This window comes from Anticarsia gemmatalis, chromosome 1 (assembly GCF_050436995.1).
Source record: "Anticarsia gemmatalis isolate Benzon Research Colony breed Stoneville strain chromosome 1, ilAntGemm2 primary, whole genome shotgun sequence".
Taxonomy (NCBI): domain Eukaryota; kingdom Metazoa; phylum Arthropoda; class Insecta; order Lepidoptera; family Erebidae; genus Anticarsia; species Anticarsia gemmatalis.
Window position 1 is genome coordinate 1,497,497 of NC_134745.1, and position 17,434 is coordinate 1,514,930.

The 17,434-nt window shown below is 35.7% G+C and overlaps 2 protein-coding genes across 6 annotated transcripts in view; one reads left to right on the forward strand and one right to left on the reverse strand.

Annotated features, from left to right (window-relative positions):
- Positions 1-451: 451 nt before the first annotated feature.
- Positions 452-2,343, forward strand: Nup43 (nucleoporin 43). The gene is made up of 3 exons (XM_076135844.1): positions 452-884; positions 1,115-1,286; positions 1,643-2,343. Exons 1-3 carry the CDS (start codon positions 532-534, stop codon positions 2,159-2,161), a joined length of 1,044 nt encoding a protein of 347 aa, XP_075991959.1. The 5' UTR covers positions 452-531; the 3' UTR covers positions 2,162-2,343.
- Positions 2,344-2,488: 145 nt separating this feature from the next.
- The window catches only part of LOC142987199 (rho GTPase-activating protein conundrum-like), a 117,254-nt gene continuing 102,308 nt past the window's right edge, over positions 2,489-17,434 (reverse strand). For all 5 annotated transcript variants that reach the window (XM_076135798.1, XM_076135807.1, XM_076135816.1 and 2 more), the window contains 9 exons: positions 7,454-7,578; positions 6,973-7,145; positions 6,639-6,744; positions 6,335-6,446; positions 5,922-6,081; positions 5,406-5,572; positions 4,886-5,063; positions 4,283-4,466; positions 2,489-3,951 (listed from right to left, as the gene is read on the reverse strand). In XM_076135798.1, coding sequence (XP_075991913.1) covers positions 3,777-3,951; positions 4,283-4,466; positions 4,886-5,063; positions 5,406-5,572; positions 5,922-6,081; positions 6,335-6,446; positions 6,639-6,744; positions 6,973-7,145; positions 7,454-7,578 — 1,380 coding nt within the window. In that variant the 3' untranslated portion in view covers positions 2,489-3,776. The remainder of the gene's footprint in view (positions 3,952-4,282; positions 4,467-4,885; positions 5,064-5,405; positions 5,573-5,921; positions 6,082-6,334; positions 6,447-6,638; positions 6,745-6,972; positions 7,146-7,453; positions 7,579-17,434) is intronic.

Consider the following 17,434-nt stretch of genomic DNA (forward strand, 5'->3'; position numbering starts at 1 on the left):
GATGAGAACTGTTTCGTTCAGTAACATGAAAGGTATTTGGAACCATGTTTACAAAAACTGAACATTTTGTTATAAAAACTTAGAACTTATTAATGTGTTTCTGTGAGTAAATATTTTTTTTCATGAGTTAGTTTAAAATGTAGGCCTCAATAAACAAAAAAAAATAGTGTAGGTACTTCTTTAATTCACACAATTTTTTCCAAGGTTTCCGGACGTTACTAACAACGGTCTGCTTAACGCAGAATTTGTTTGCGAATTTATATACTTTTTAATATTTTTGCTTGATTAAATCTTATAATATTGTTAGTAGGCCATTGTGTTTGTAATATTAAATATTATCAACAGGATTATCTGAAATCTTCGTTTAAATGTATGGTTTAGATTGTTTCCCTATATTTAACATACGTTAGTAAATCGGTGAAGCGGCAACCTGAACGTAATTTTCTAACCTAGAAAATTAAGTTGCAGTATAAACGGGCGGTACTTTTATTTTTATTGTAATAATCGCTGGTATAAGTTTATAAACTTAAAATGCCACTAAAAGTGCAAGGCACCTTTGTGTCTCAGAAAATAAACAAAATTAGATGGATACCAGAAGATTACGTGGAAACAAAGTGTTTCTTTACCGGTAGTTGGGACGATGATGCAAATTCCGTTAAAGTTTGGACAACAGAAAGTTTAAACGAAGAAGATGAGGTGGATTATCCTCACGAGCTTTCTTCGTACCCTGTGGACGGTGACGTCACTCAGATAAAGTTTACGGAGAAAAATAAAATCGCTGTTTCCCTCTCAAATGGAGACGTGAAGATACTTGAAGTTAGTATTTACGACAAAAATGCTCCGCTAAAAGAAGTATTTCATTGGAAAAGGCTGCATAATTACGGGTAAGTACCGTTAGAAAATAGCAATGCCTGTAATTACTTTTCCTTAACGATATCACGATTAGTATATTGAAACCAGAAACAAAACTAAAAAGACTTAAAACGAGATTTAAATCGAGGATCGATGATAAAAATCTAAAAGATTACATACATTCAGCCATTTTTTGTCATATGCTAGTCAATTGCTAGGTCTTAAACATACCACTAATATAAAAAATGTGTTTTATTTTCAGGGAAGACAAATGCTCCTGCACCTCCCTAGATACTCTAGAAGGAGACATAGCTACAATTGGTGAAGATGGCAATGTGAACATCCTCAGTGGGAGAAGAGGGGAGGTGACCCGCACCATCGAGGAAGCTGACAGCTGCTCCTTACATTCTGTGTGCTTTATCAAACATAATGAGGTAAAAATTTACATACTAGAGCCCTAGGACTTTGCCCTCAAGAAATGTAACAAACAAATTTTAGGTATGCAAGGTTTCATATCAATGATTTCCATCACTTTTAGAGCTAGTAATAAGTGTGTTCCTAGGGTTCAAACCGTTGACTACTTGCATAGGCTCCAATTTATACTACTACTACGTTATCACGGTTTATGCTCTTGAATATAATACCGAATACAAAATGTAACAATTTTGGAGGTCTTTTTTCTTTTTAGGAGAATTTTTGGAAGTTGGGTGCATTAAGTAAACAAAAACTAGCCTCTGCACACTCAGGTTTTCATCGTCTCTTATTATAATTCAGAATTTTTTCTTTTCAGGCCATAACTGGTAATCTCAGAGGGCACATGAAAATCTGGGACCTTAGATCAGCAGAGAACAATCCAGCTGCATCATTCCTTCTAGCCGGAGATGAGTTAGCAGCCACCTGCATCATCCACCATCCAACGCAGCCACACATCATCCTGGCAGGCAGTGAATCAGGCTCATTGGCAGTCTGGGACTTACGTATGAATGCATTCCCTACTTCTCTAGTCAACGCACATACCGCAGGTGTTACGGAAATGCAATTCCATCCAGAAAATCCACACAAACTCGTCACTTGTTCCGTTTCTGGGGAGTTATGGGATTGGAATATGGAGGCCATGACGAAAAGCTCAAAGGGACCTGATAATCAGGTTGTTACATGGATGCCTTTAGAAGATAAGAGTTCTATGATGGTGAATTCCTTGATACCTGCGTTACATAAGTCTATTAATACGTTGCACATTGACAAAGGCAGAATACTTTGTGGTGCGGACAATGAAGCGATTTATTTGATTAAGAATTATAAGTATTAAGTGTGGTTATGATTGTGTGTTTAAGTTTGTTTGTGTTTGAGGTAATTGAAAATATGGATGGAGGAACTTGAAAATTATAATATATATAAATATAAATTATATTAATCTAATGATTTTTTGTTCTTTTTGATATTAATAAGGCATGATGTGGCATAGAATAGCTCCTTGTGCCTTTTTCGAGCAGTGGAAAGACAATTTTAGACATTAAAAGATAAAAGTATGTCCCAAAAATTGGCTGTAAGCTCTTAAATCAAGTTATTAACATAATACTGTGATGAAATATTTCCATTGATGGTTTAATAGGTTAAGGATTGAAATAAGAAACAATTTGTATAAGTAATATGCATTTTTATTAAATTTCAGAAAATAGATACACTTATAAAATTAAATTACACATAATAATACACCAAGTCAGTCTTTGCATGCCTAGTATCGGTAAAATATGTTACAAAAACCGAAGTATATAAGTATTTACATGTTATAGAGTAATATTCGACTGTGGGGACCGGGCACTTGTGACGTCATAACACTGCAATCGACCACAAAAACTATGTTATCGAGTTTTTGACATTTAGTCGATACATGAAAGAAATTAGTTCCATGGACGCTCACTAGAGGCGCCACTTTCTATACTAATCATTATCCTTGTATGTAGCTAATTTGTCAAGTGCCTGGTCCCCACAGTCATATTGTGTGAACTAATATCATCGCAAGGCACCATATTGCATCCACCGTGCCCGTAGGTAACGTTGTCGAACCGAATCACTGATGGCACCAAGCTTTTACTACGAGCCTTACCGTAGAATACAGACTGAATTTTACGTATAATTTCTTTAGTCACTTAAATATCGTACTTTTTAAATGTCAACGGACGAGAGATATTTAAAAAAATCGCGTTTAATTGACATCATTCTCCTTTTTTATGTCAGTTAATAAAAGAAAGTTGGAAATTGTTTCTCGAAATTCAGTCTGTATTACAATTACACACAAAATGTGCCTGTGTCCTTTTCTCTTGTAATATCCAGTGTAATAATTCACTACTGAAACAATTGTACGCTAATCTAACTGGATCCCATTCTCTAATTTAGATTACACTTCATTCATTTGATATGTTCGGTTTCTGATTAGTCTTGCAAATAATATGTTTGTTTTCGAAGTTACATGAGGAAGGCTCAGCCTCTAACTGGAATAAAATTCAATAATATCACTATAATTAAGAAATATGGTTGAATATTTGGTATCTTATTCACATTTCTATACAAAATAACATAATGGAGTACAATAATGTAGGTAAGCATAATAATTATCACTCAACTAATTGTTCAAGAATAAAATATAATAAACACAGCACAATTTGACTGAAATACGAATATAATTGTTCTTATTTGATATAATACTTATAGTGAGCACCGTTCAATGGATATACTACATTGGTCCTTTAAATTAAACACTCCTTGACTGTTCAAGGATCATTCATACATCCACGCATCGCTGAACCGGCAAAATTTTGAGTGACCTCGACCTCTTGTGGGGTCAAGGTGAAGGTCAAATTTGGTTCCATTCACCACAAAGGTTTCTATGTACAAGTGTGGTGAGTACCACTGTTGGTTGGTGTTCAGGTGTGGTGGTTCCGCCTGTGGGGGGGTGGTTTCCTGTGGGCGGCGGCGAGGAGGGAGGCGGGGACCACCCACAGCTGTTCGCACCATCGCATCAGCGCCTCTGTCACGTGGCAGCTGTTGGCCGCTGTCGCTAGCTGCGTCTCCAGGCTGTCTGTAGGCTTGATCAGGAGACTGGAAGACAAAATAATGAAGTTGAAAAAATTGTCTTTATTACATAGAATAAGGTTAATTTTTTGTTTATTAGTACCTAAAGAGAGCAAAAACTTAAGTTTTTTCATAATAATAGTATTTACGCTGTCTGCAGTGAAGAAAAATACTTTCACACAATTCGTCTCAATACAAAGCACTGCTCAGAATTCCAGTTAAAACCCAAGACTTGTTAACGTTTTTAAACTCTCGCGACTTCTACACATAATATTATAATGTAACAGGTCTTAAACGCGATTAAGAATTAAAGACTAGGATAGATTTGTTTAAGTAAAATGTGTGTATATTTCCTCACCTGGGTGGAAACAGCGTAGGAGCAATAATCATAGCGACGTTGTGCTCGCTCATCTTGTTGGTGTTGGCTTTAGCGACGATCTCTTTCACCAAGCGCAGGAGTTCACGCAGCGTGGCGCGCTGCTCAGCCGGCAGTAGCAGCACGAGCAGGTTCAGTGCTCGACCTTGAGTTGTGCCGCTTAGAGCTGTGGGGGAGATAGAGAAATGTTATGAATCGTTGTTTTACTAAAAAGTAGGCTAGGAGAGCCAAGTTTATAGAGGAAAATGCTAGACTGTAATAAGGATTGGTCACTTAAGTTAAGTTTACCTAAATTAGTGAATAGATGAATTCATCCATGCTTTTCTTTACGATTCTGGAGAAAGCCAAACTTTTACTCATTCATTCATTCATTTTTAATCAGGACTATATAAAGTTCTGTCAAAGTATAATTTTGTGCTGTTTTTGAAAAAAACGTAAGTATATATCCTCTCTTAGAGCTATATCTTTACAGCAAGTGATCTTCTACCAGGCAGGTCGTGCTGCTCAATAAATTTTTCGTTTATCTCTTTTAAGTAAACTTGCCAAGGGACCCTAGAAAATGTAGGATATAAAGTAAAAACGTACAGTAAGTGTGGTAGAAGAGCCTCATGAGCTCCTGCGTGAGCGGCGGCTGCGGCAGCGCGCGCAGCAGTCGCTTGAACACGGCGCCCAGGTCGTGCGACGACGCGCGCGCCAGCGCCGCCTCCACCGCGCCGCGCGAGCTGTACCACTGCCGCTCGATCAGCTGGCACAGCGCCTCGATCTACACGACAAACAAATCTTTTAGAATCACATTTAAAGGGCCAATGGACTATGATTTACTTACTCTATCTACGATTTTTGAAGCAGATATGATTTTCTGGGGGAACATTTCAACAATTCTTTACAGATCCAAAACTGTTCTTTTTAATAACCCGAGCTAGTTACATTCCCGGTACCTATTTGGGGAAAAGGCTTATCTATAGTTACATGGGACCAACATTATAAATGGCAATTCCGGGCATAACCAAAAAACTTAAATCTACAAATCTTACGTTCAGTGGCACCTGCTATCACTACAATAGTATAATCGAAGAAGAAACAAGCTAAATCATTAGGTAGGTACCTTCTGCTTGTTCCCGGCGACCCGCAGCAGCCCCTCGTCGCTGGTCCGCTGCTGCAGCGCGGCGGCGAGCGCCCGCACGACGCTGGGCGCGCAGCTCCACGTCTCCTCCCACAGGATCATGTCCTTGCGCACCAGCGTCTCCAGCGACACGCCGAATACTGAGCCCTCTGCACACATTACAACAGATATTAATATGACGATACTAGGTGAAAAAACATATAAAAACCTTTCAATTTCACACCCGTTGATACAAGTTTGTGATTGGATGGTGGAGAACTGTAAATTTTAGGTTTCTAAATTGGTGAAATAATGCAAGATCTGCGTTTAAATTTATTGGCACTGTTCTACCGGAAAAGCTTTGTTCAGATTTACTTATCAAGGGCTATAGTAGATTATAATTAACATTAAATCAGCTGTAGTTAGGTTTTAAATAACTCTTTGTCTGCTATGGTCAGATTTGAAACACATTCCCTTTCATAAATGATAACGTACTCTAAAGTGCTTAGCAATCCTCACCTTCTTTCCTTTTCTTCTTGGGAGGTTTCCTCTTCTGGAAGGGCAGCGAGTATCTGTCGAAGAGCGCCGTCAGCTCCAGCCACAACAGAGGCGGCAGGCGCTTCAGCTGCGGCTCGCCGATGCTCTCGATGTCTACTGAACTTTCTTCTTCTGGCCACTCCTTGAGAAAAAACACGTAAAATAAATACCAAAACCTTTACCATAAAGTCAGTGAACGAGTTAAATTGAGCTCTAATCAAATTCCTATACCTACTTAAAATGCATAGTAAGATAGCATTCTTTTTCATTAATGGCGTACCTAACCTTTTTGAGATTTATAAATGGCTGTTTGGTCATAATAGTTACCTACTTCTAAAACCAACATTGAGGGGTTTTTAGTCTTAAAGCTGTGAAAGGATTGATTTGTTTCGTACCTCCTCATGATCCATCATCTGTCTGTCGAGATTGAACTTGTGTTCGAAGCTGAGTGGCTGCTGCGCTGACGCCGCGCTCTTGGCGCGAGACACCGGAGCGTGCTTGTTATTACTGCAAATGAAAATAACTATTAGCATTCAGAACTTACCACTTAATTTCATAAAAGAAATAGGTAAGTAATCAAGCATAGTAGGTAATCTATATACTTATTTAAAAAGCACAAAATGTTGACGTTGTGAAATTAAGTCTTCTGTAATGAAATGGGTGGGTAGGTAACTTAAATTTTTAATGGTGGGTACTTACATGAATGGATCGTTGTCTTTGAGTATGGATCCATTGATTCGTTCTTTTCCTATCCTTGGTCCCTGAACTGTGCCGTATCTTTGGTAACCTAGGAGTTCGATTCCCTCTGCAAATAAAAATAATCATTGGTTAAATCAAATTGCTTCACATTAATCTGGCGATTTTCCACCGGAATTTAGCAAGTTAAATACGCAGGACAAATAAATGCAACTCCAATGCTCTGGACTAACTAGAAACAGAATGAATTTTTGATGATTTCATTTTTTACAAATAGAGAAAATGTATACGCTAAAAGTGGAGTAAAGTAAAATGTTAAGCGATGGTGGGTATTTACCAGTGTTGGTCGCAATATCGGCCCAGTGCAGATCGTTGGGCTTGAACAGCTCGTGCATGGGCAGCGGCGGCGAGTGCGGGCTGTGCGGCGGCGACAGGCGCGCGCGCCGGGCGGCCGGCGCCGACGGCGTGCGGGCCAGCGCCAGGTGCCCGCCCGCCGGGGGGAAGCTGTCGCTGCGGGGGAAATTACGCGATTAATATGATTGTACTATAGCTGTCCTGATGCGATATTATGAGTTACATCTCTCTTTTTACAACCTCAAATGGACGAATGTCAAGAACTTTCCTTTCTATCATATTTTTTCCGTTTGAAGGTAATCGTATAAAATAATAAAGAATAACGTTTTTATTTCAATAAGCATTTCTGTCAAGAAAAGTACCTACCTATTCTATTATTTTCGTTCATCAGTTCATTCAATTAATGGAAATCACTTAATCTAGTATTTTCTACTTATTTGTACGAATAATTTGTTTATACTCACACGAAGTCCGGCGGGGTAGCAGCATCGGCCCATTCGGCCGGCGGGCTGCCGGAGCCACCGCTGGGCAGAGAATCCAATGAGTCGGGAGTCGCGCTGCGCGACCGCGGTTCACTACCACTTGAGTTCTGTAACAATACAAAATTAACGTTAAAATTGAATGACAGAATTCCATAAAACGACTAGGTACTCAGTTCACAATGGTATCTTAAAGAACTTAGACGGGTTTTTATTAGGTAGCTTTTTAGCAAGGCAACCGTTCTAAATTAATCGCGTAACGTTCCTAACTAGAAGTTTCGTAACAAATAGATTAATTAAATTTAAAACAGTAGCATTTGTTTTCTTTTTTCCTATAGTCGCACGAATCCAGAAAAGTCCAGAAATGCATACGGCTGTAAATCTTATCAAATGGCTCGATTTGTCATTGCTGCAACATAAAAAGAACGCGAGCGACAAACGATGAGCATCCGAGACTGGGACATTTCCGTTGTTAATTTAGAACAACCATTCATCTATCTATTTTAGGATAAAAGTCGAAACGGTTTTAATTTCTTCATAAACGGTTAAACATTTTGAATTATCAACTACCAGAATGCGTCAAGAGGACCTTAAAAACTTGTAAATAAAGAAAGAACATTTCGAAAGAGCCGAAACTCGGAACAGCAGAAACTTTAGTTTGGCAAAAGAATCTTGCGCGTTGGATAATAACTACCTACGGATGTAATAACGGATGAAAGCTATTCAGTAAATAAGTTGAAAATGTCTTGTACCTAAAGCTACATTTTACTATCATCTCAAACTAATGGCAATCTTTTTTACTGTAACAATAAATAAATCATAAACAATTGCCAATAATCATCGCTCTCGTATTTATCAAACAGCGGAAGCTAAACTTGTATACCTATACCGTGTAGAAAGCACGTGGCATCTAACCTGTGGAGCCGGTACTGTGAGAACATAGAACATTAAGCTCCGGCCATACTATGTCTCAATACTTTTAATAGTTATTGTTTTGGGAAAATGTTTACTATGAGAGTAAAACGAGTGTGTAATGCAAACTATACAAAGCTGTGTTGTTTAATAGGTCATGTTAAACAGAAGTTTGACAAAATAGGTTTATGTTAGTTTCTTTAATTCAGTTTTTGTTCGTAAATCCCGCATTCAGTTGAAATATACACAAAGGAGAATCTCTGCATTGTGCATGGCTTGTAATGTTTGTGGATTGAAGTATTTCGATAGAAAATCACACGCAATGAGACGCAGTGCACCTTTATTCTAGGTTGTAAAAAGTGAGAGTTTTAATCAAAAAAACAAGTACCTAAAGTTTTGTTTTCATTTAGTTACAGATGTTAAAAACAAATTGATTTAATAACAATTGGAAAGTGGTTATATTACTACTACGGTGAGAAAAACCTAGGCTAATTGTCTGTGACATAGCGTGTTAAATTGAAACGAATCTTGCGATTTACTGCCGAAGCTTTTTTGCCAATTAGTATTTTTAAATTAAACTTACTTATGCGGTAATAGTTGTAGGCACCTTAGTCTTAAACAACATAACTACGTAAAAATGTAACCAAATAGATAAATAAGTACTAGGTATATAGGATATAGGAACTTTAAAAACGCACGTTTTTGGTGAGTATAGGCAAACGGTAGAGTCATTGAAATAACTATTAGCTGATTGATTAACGTCACTCTCTTGTGAGGTACCTATTTATTTATTTATTTCCAGAATTATAAAGCACATAAAATCTTCATCAATAAATTAATAAAAAAATGTTGACGACGCCAAAGCAAACAAACATGACATGTGACACAGCCTAATAAAAAGAAAATTCAAACATAGTCAAGTACTTTTTGCACCGTTTTGTACCTTCTTGTTGTATACTTTGTAGACACGACAACAGAGATGAACTGTGCGAAAACTCGATTGTCTATCAATTACTTCCAGTTACTACAATCGCTATTCATTAAAGAGTTATTGGTTTACGCTCTTTTTACGATAATTTTCACTGCCGCTGTTTTTTAGGCTGGTAATCAATTTGATTTATGTCATAATTTCTTGTACACCTCATTAAGTATAAGAAAATTATTTTTAAAAATAGAACGTTGGTTTTGAATTCTAATTAGTTAGGATAAGAGCAACTTGCCAGGAATAAATATCCAACATTTTTTTTTTGTATGGTTGAGTTTTTTGTTTTATATTCGTTTCCATTATTATTATAATAGTTTCATTTAAATTTCACGATAGATATTATTGAACCCTGACGAGTGTTAAGCGCTTTATTTTTGTGGCGTTAGGTTTATGGCTTGTAAGGATAAGTGATAATAAGATTAGCCATACTTACTATATCAAACGTACGAACTGAATACACAGACCGGCTGAATCAGTTTCCAGCAGTATCTAAGTGAATCTGAGGCATTGTTTACATCAAACCTTTGAAGTAGACGTCAACATACTTTTTATTATTCATAACAAGATAGTATCAAAGTACTTGTATTTGTCTTACATCTCAAAACTAGGTTGTATTTATCTCATTCCCATCTTATTATGTAAATGTCAACTAACAAAGCAGTTTTTAATCTGTGTCACACAATGTCGCAAGGAACGGTTCCCAGGCACAATACATCATTTCCTTTGCCTAAACTTTAAAAACTTAAAACGTACTTTTAAAAGAGAAACTTAGCGTTATGTTGTTGTCTCCCTCACACACTGTTACGTAATTAGAGAAAGCTAATAGATTAATGAGTCGCTCTTTTAAAAGAATTTTCATTGTGATTCCTTAATAATGATAACTGTTACGAAACTAATATTTTTATGTAACATTTTAAATCCATTGATGTTTTAACGTGATTACTTTTAAAACACATTCCTAACAGATTTTGATAATAACATTCAATTTTGCGAATGAATAATTCAGCTGATTTTGCTTAATTTATGTTCATTAGCATCGAAAATCTCTACTCTGATACATAGTTTTGAAATATAAGAGTATTTGCACGATATTAAATTTATAATAAGTACACCTGATAGACTCAAGACTTCAAAGGGGACTTTTTTTAATCGATACCATAATGTGCTATAGTTAAACTAGAAGTTTTATTGTAAACTACTCAATTAGCACCTCTAACGGGTCCCGTAGGAATTATTTTTACAATACATTTTAAATGTCAAACTAGCGATATCAATATTAGCGACTTATGCGAAAATCATGCTCACAATACAGGTGAACTTTGTGAGCAACTAAGCCACCTAAATTTCATACCACTCAATGTTTTCAGCGTACACAATTTCCTAAAGATTCTCCCAACAAATAACCTTCAAATCAATCATTTTGCAACAGCAATAACAAGCCTTAAAGGCAACTCAAGCGTATTTCCTTCTCAATAATTTATTGACGTTCCACAAAGGCAGGTTTAACTCGTACTCGTACTGACACACATGACTATAAAGGGCCACTTCCGTCATCCGGGGGGACTGGTGATGGCTAATCGCATTTAATTAAGGTTGATTTGTGTTTCAGGATGTTGGGCTTAGATTAATAGATTGGTATTAAAAATTGCGATGGTTTTTGCATTTTTTGTTGAGTAAGGTTTTAGGAAACAGCAATTAAGCTAGAATTTGAAGCTAGTAACACCAGTATTGATGAAACTAACTGTAAATCTAGGCATCGACTGTCTAAATCCCCGGTTCCTGAGGTACATTTACCGGTAGTTTATTCAAACTGTCATGTTTATGAGTTTAAACGCTATTGAATAGATAAACTACTGCTAAATGTACCCCAGAAACTGTTGGTAAGTGTGGTTTCCAGGGTTAGGGGAGGTAAGTACTGAAGAGTGGGTTAAAAATCTACACTTCCCCTGTCACTTAAAGGTAACTGTTAAGACTCAAAACATTAGACTTTCATAATTGTCGTAAATATATTATGATCAAAATAATATCCTATACTATAACACAACCTGCTTGGCCTCATCTATTATTTTCACCTGCAGTTCAAGCTAGGAAGAGTCCAAAAGGTCAACGACCTGAAATACCTGAAGGTACAAATAGCATCTGTTAATCTAAGCATGTATTTACTCGGAACTAACCGTTGTGAGACAAACAAACGGACAATGGAATAACAATATCATATTAGAGACGGCAGGAATATGAATCAGTTGTTTGAAATGCTTTAGATATTATCTTTGATGGAGTTTATAGCTTATTGTGGTGTTAAGCTATGACTGTGCACCAGGTTTTGGTTAAAAGAAGCGTGGAATGCAGCGAGTTGATGCATGTAGGGATGATGTAGAGAGAGTATGTAGGGATGGAAGTCCTCACGAATATTAGTTTTGCATAATTTGTAGTAAGTATTTTTATAAGCCTTATAGTAGTTTTATAAGGCTTGTTGCTTGAAATTAAAAAAAAAAGAGGTTACGTATGCCACTGTCGATTATTATCGAAGTGACAGTAATTAGTATGGTATCCAAAGTCTTAAAGTTAGAAAAGGTTAAAATGTTAGAATTTTTAAATTTTCTTTGATCAACAGGCCCTATCAGATATCAAAATGATTCGGGATAATCCAATCAAGACTGAATACAAAAAAGAATCTAGTCGCGCGATGAAACCACGGATAAGATAGAGCTATAATTAACAAATCGTAAAGATCGTGCGTGATAGACGGATCATAGACAACTAAACGTATAAGTTTAAGTCATTAGGCTGCCAGTGTTACCTTGGCCACGATAAAAAGAAAACAATAAATGTTTCCTGCACTTTATTTGATCGAGACTATTGGATAGTAAGTCTAACCCCTGGTTTCTGAGGTACATTTAGCGGTAGTTTATCTAGTCAATAACGCTTAAGCTCATATAAAAATGACAGTTTGAATATATAAGTCTTTAGGAAATAGCTTGTATCTTAGTAAAAAAACATGGTAGTTAAGTTGTTATTTTGAGTAAAACCTAATTGATTTTATTGAACTCTAAATGATAAAAGTGCATTCATAAATTGGTCTATGACACAAGGGATGAAATAGTTTATTACTGCTTCACTTATTTCAGTAATGGCGTAGGTCCTTACTTATGCAATTGGATTCTCAATTGGAAAAACTGTTATTGCAATATTCAGTAAGGAAATCCTGAGTGAAAAGCCCGGAGCGTAATGTTCCCGGTATCATTATGGTATTCCCGCTTTCTGTTGCATAATGTTAGATATTCTTAATGCTTCGAAAGTTAAAATTAATTTATAATTAACTTAATACTTCTATACTAACATTATAAAGCTGAAGAGTTTGTTTGTTTGTTTGAACGCGCTAATCTCAGGATCTACTGGTCCGATTTGAAAAATTCTTTCAGTTTTAGATAGCCCATTTATCGAGGAAGGCTATATGCTATATATCATCACGTTATTCTCTCTAATGTGACGCAAGCGAAGTTGCGCGGGTCAGCTAGTTTATAATAACTTGCGCCCCGTCACGGCTTCACCCGAGTTAACGTTAACAATTGCTGTAAGATTTTTCTCAGCCACGCCATCTATTGGTGAAAACCGCATGAAGATTGAAGATCCGTTCCGTAGATTTTGAGTTATCGCGAACAGACAGACTGACACGGCGAGAGAGTTGTATTTTATTATATTTAGATCGGTATTTTACTATGTTTGTTCCAAACACTTATAAAACTTATCTATGCAAATATTTATTGTCTGCAAAAATACTGCGCATTAGTTTTAATTCAATCAATTTTAATATCTGTTGACAATATTCTTAAAGTGATTGCGATCTAAACTGCGTAAAAGAAATCACCTTGAACAGTTTTCTAGAAAATACGAACGAAATAAACTGTGATAGAGACATAATATTAAATAATTGATAAAAAATATATTACAATTACTACTATTTAATGTTACGCAAAAGTATTTGGACATAGCCGTTTTATATCGATATGAAATATTTACTTAAAGATATGCTGTACAAATGTTAGTTCATTGGTTCGTTCACCTCATAAAGAATTATTTTATTCCCTTAACTTACTTTTATCAATCCTTCTATATCTTTTTACACGTGGACAATACTTATGATATAAATAGCTCGATTCTCTACTACTATCGACTACCGACAACCGACCTGTCATCGAGAATTATTGTATAAAAATCTGATCAGCGCCTCTGACGGTTGTCGTAGGAAATATTTTGGCAGCACATTCTAAATGTCAAAATTTCGATAGCTAGCCGGTTGTCGGTAGTCGATTGTGGTAGAGAATCGAGGTACTGAACCCATTATTATTCCACGTTGGCTAGGTTGAGGATTTTTTGTTATTTCAAGACCAATTTTAGAAATCTCTTAGGAATGCAAAATTTCCTCACTAAGTACGTTTTCTTTACTGTTCATAAATCAATACTTATTTATAAAACTCTTCCGTTACTGCGTGACTGACTGACTGATTGATGGACAATGCACAGCCGAAACAACTGAGCGTAAAAAGTTGAAACTTGGTATGAAAATTCCTTAGGAAGAGTAGAGGACCACTAAGAGAGGATTTATTCGAAATGGTAAGAAGGGGGAATAACTTTTATATGAAAAATTGAAAACTAAAGTCCACGCGGACGAAGTTGCGTGCGCTGTTAGTAATGAATAAATCAAACATATAACTGTCCCACAGCTAAGCTTTCGAAAAAAAATTCGAACTTGGTAAGCCATAAGTAAAGTGTATAGAAACGGAATCCATTATTCAAATTGTTTGACATTCGCATTATAATATTACATCAGAATAAACAAAATCTAATTCTCTTGTAATCTAATCTACTAGCTACTGTCACATTTATCAGTGGGGAATGTTAAGCTGGACCGCATGATGCTTTAATCTTGTTTGGTGCAGAAAACACTTGTTTATCTCACCCTAATCTCACGTAAACCGTATTACCTGTCGTTCTGATTGATGCAGATGGGAAACAAACAACTTTTGGCAGACTTACTTATAAGAACTTGTATCTATAAATAATAGGGAGAAGTCCAAAAGGTGTATTATTTGAAAGTAAGGCTGCGTTTACCGCCGAGCACAAATTTGTTCTTAAAACGCGCTCGTTCGATGCTCTTAAGTCAGTCTACACTATGCTTGTCTCGTGCTCGGCATCTTTACCGTAGACACAGCTTTATAATGACCAAAAATATAAAGAACTGTCCAAAGTACATTTTTGGATGCAGGCAATGATGAGCGATTCTTGTGTACTTATTATGGATTTATATTATCAGTTAAATTATACCCTCTTATCGAAATTATTAATCAAAGTCCGTCTGTCGTATGACAGATTTAAAGAAAGTTATCTTGTTATGATGATCGTCTAGTCTGTCAAAACAAATAAAAAGCGTTGACAATTACAGTCACGGTACTTTGTAGAATAGTTGAGTAATATATCACTTTATTGTTGCATATTATTGGGGAATAGCTTCTGCCCGCTATTTCGTCCGCGTGAATAGATTCCCCGGCGTAAAAGTATCCGTTGTCATAATCTAGATTATAAACTATATGTGCATCAAATTTCATGAATATCCGTTCAGTATTTTTTATTCATCCTCACTAACTTTTACATTTATAATATTAGTAAGATAGTATAGGATTGATTATGTTTTTATATGTATCCATTTAACAGTGCAATGCAGTCGCATTTATAAGCCGATTTCCGAACCTACTATTTAACCTTAAAGTTAGAAAGTTAGCTTAAACACTTCGAAACAAGAAGTTATCACAATAACATATTTACCAGAGCATCAATATAAGTCTTCACGAACGCCAATCCTTTGCAATTAACGACTTTCTCGCACACTTTAAGTCGTACCGTGTCACAAATCATTGTTCACATAAAACTGTACTTAAGGCACTAAAATCCGACACACACTGGGCTCATGCAAGTGTTTGGAAACCGTCGGATACAACGCAACGCGTCCGCACTTAGTACTAAACACCGCTTGGCTAATTATTACACTAGATTATAATTTTTACGTAATTTTTTCAATAAAATATCAGTTTGATGTAATTTTTTTGAAGTATATTTTATTATTTTCACACGTTCTTGTTCACTTTCGCTTTTGAGGAAGTTTTTAATCGCGATTGTCACAGTTGATTGTTCTTACTGAGCGACTGTTGATGAGAATTCGCGACATGTTCGCGGATTTAAGGTTAACCCACTTTTGTTATTATTAAATTGAAAACGAAATGAGTTTTTGGTAGCGAATTCTATGGCTCATTACTTGAGCCTGGTATCCGAACATTTCACTTACAATTTTCATTTCTTTTGTATGTTCTGCTCCATTTAAATTATCTCCATAAGAATTCATCCACAGATCGAATCTTTCCGTATCCTTGAACCAAGACGTAACTTTCACACACTGAATTCCAAATAACTATTAGTCACAACTTTGAACTAATTTGCTCCAAGCACTTCACAATACTTAAACTTCTACAAACTTATAACATCTTTGCTTTTGCAAAAAGTTGACTCCTTTTTTGTCAATTATCACAGCAGTTGTTAATCCAATCCAAAATCTTTTAAAACACTATATTTTAACACACGATTTAAAAGAAAGGCCCAATTTAGTCCCCAAAAACAAGCGTTCACGTTAACAAGTGACGGTAACAACTAAACAGGTTGACAGTTAATTGCATGCTTATCTAATGACCGTAGTTATCTGTCCCTAATACTTGCTGGACAAATGAGAACATATTTCAAATGTACGTCATTAGTCCACGGCGCTGTTACCAGAAATTTGTAGTTATTTTAAAATGTTTTGAATGCAATTGATAGTTAGTGAATTTAGTTCTTAGTCCTATTGTGATGCGATGCGATGATGCGATTTGGTTCGTATTTTATATAGCAATATTATAAGTAACTACGTCCATGTGAAATGATTACGTTAGTACAAAAAATAAGTTATAAACTATCTGTATACCAAACAATATAAATTCCTTTAGCTGTTATGGGGCGATGGAGTAACAAGTATCCAAAATTCCGCATTATAATAATTGTTAAGTGCCGCATGTGCTAGTTAGTTATTTCATCAGAATATAACATGTAAAAATATGTAGTAGTAATGTTTTCAAATATTTACAAATTGTCTTGAATTTCTAGTACGATCTTTCAATCAATTAGTAGATCACTACGTGTAAACTACGAAGTCGATATTAATTTTCTTAATCTACATAATCATGCTGTCATGTTTACTGACGTTACTACAATGTTTCAGACATAGACTACGTCCATTGAGAAAATTCATTCAGAACTGAATGTGTTTTGGAAAGGTTCCAATTATATTCGTAGTCGCATCCAAATTATAAACGAATTCATACTATCAACAAGAATGTAAATGTTATTTATTTTTACTTACAAAAAGTTCTCTAAATTCCTGACTGTGCTATTCAAAATTTTACACTAAACAAGCAACGTCAAAACTTCGATCTTTAACAAAAAACAACTATGTACTTATATTTAACTTAATCATCAAGATTTAATTTTTTTTCACAAGAGAATCATTATTATAAATGCCTTGGTTTAGTATCGGTTTATTCACCCTACACATAAGTAATTAACTTGTGTTAAACTGGATAGTTTCTCAGTAATTGCATGTTTTAAAATGCGTGATTCAATGGAGCAAATATCATCTAAAATTTTTCCTTAGAAATTTCGGCACGCGAAAAAAACGGTAACGATTTTTTCTCAGCGACGATTACTAAGACGTTGAGAAATTGTTGGGATACCCGCAGAGAGATTTAAATAACTGTTGTTGTTTGTTTCCAATTACACAATCAATGGACAGGGTTTTGTAGGCTGGTAAAGTCAGAATTGGGGTTTTAGCACATTGCTTTATACTCATACAACTAACAACATAAATATTTCGTTATTTGCAATTGGAATGACTTGTTACTTGTGAATTACTTACAATATTTTCGACAACATTTTACCCAAGTATCTACTGAACACTGGTACGAAAGTAAACTATCAAAACGACCGTC

Bases quoted from the DNA above. Each gene is read 5' to 3' on its own strand.
- Nup43 (XM_076135844.1), top strand. From the start codon at position 532: ATGCCACTAAAAGTGCAAGGCACCTTTGTGTCTCAGAAAATAAACAAA. The intron at 885-1,114 runs GTAAGTACCGTT...TTTTATTTTCAG, and splicing joins AAAAGGCTGCATAATTACGG to GGAAGACAAATGCTCCTGCA. The intron at 1,287-1,642 runs GTAAAAATTTAC...TTTTCTTTTCAG, and splicing joins GCTTTATCAAACATAATGAG to GCCATAACTGGTAATCTCAG.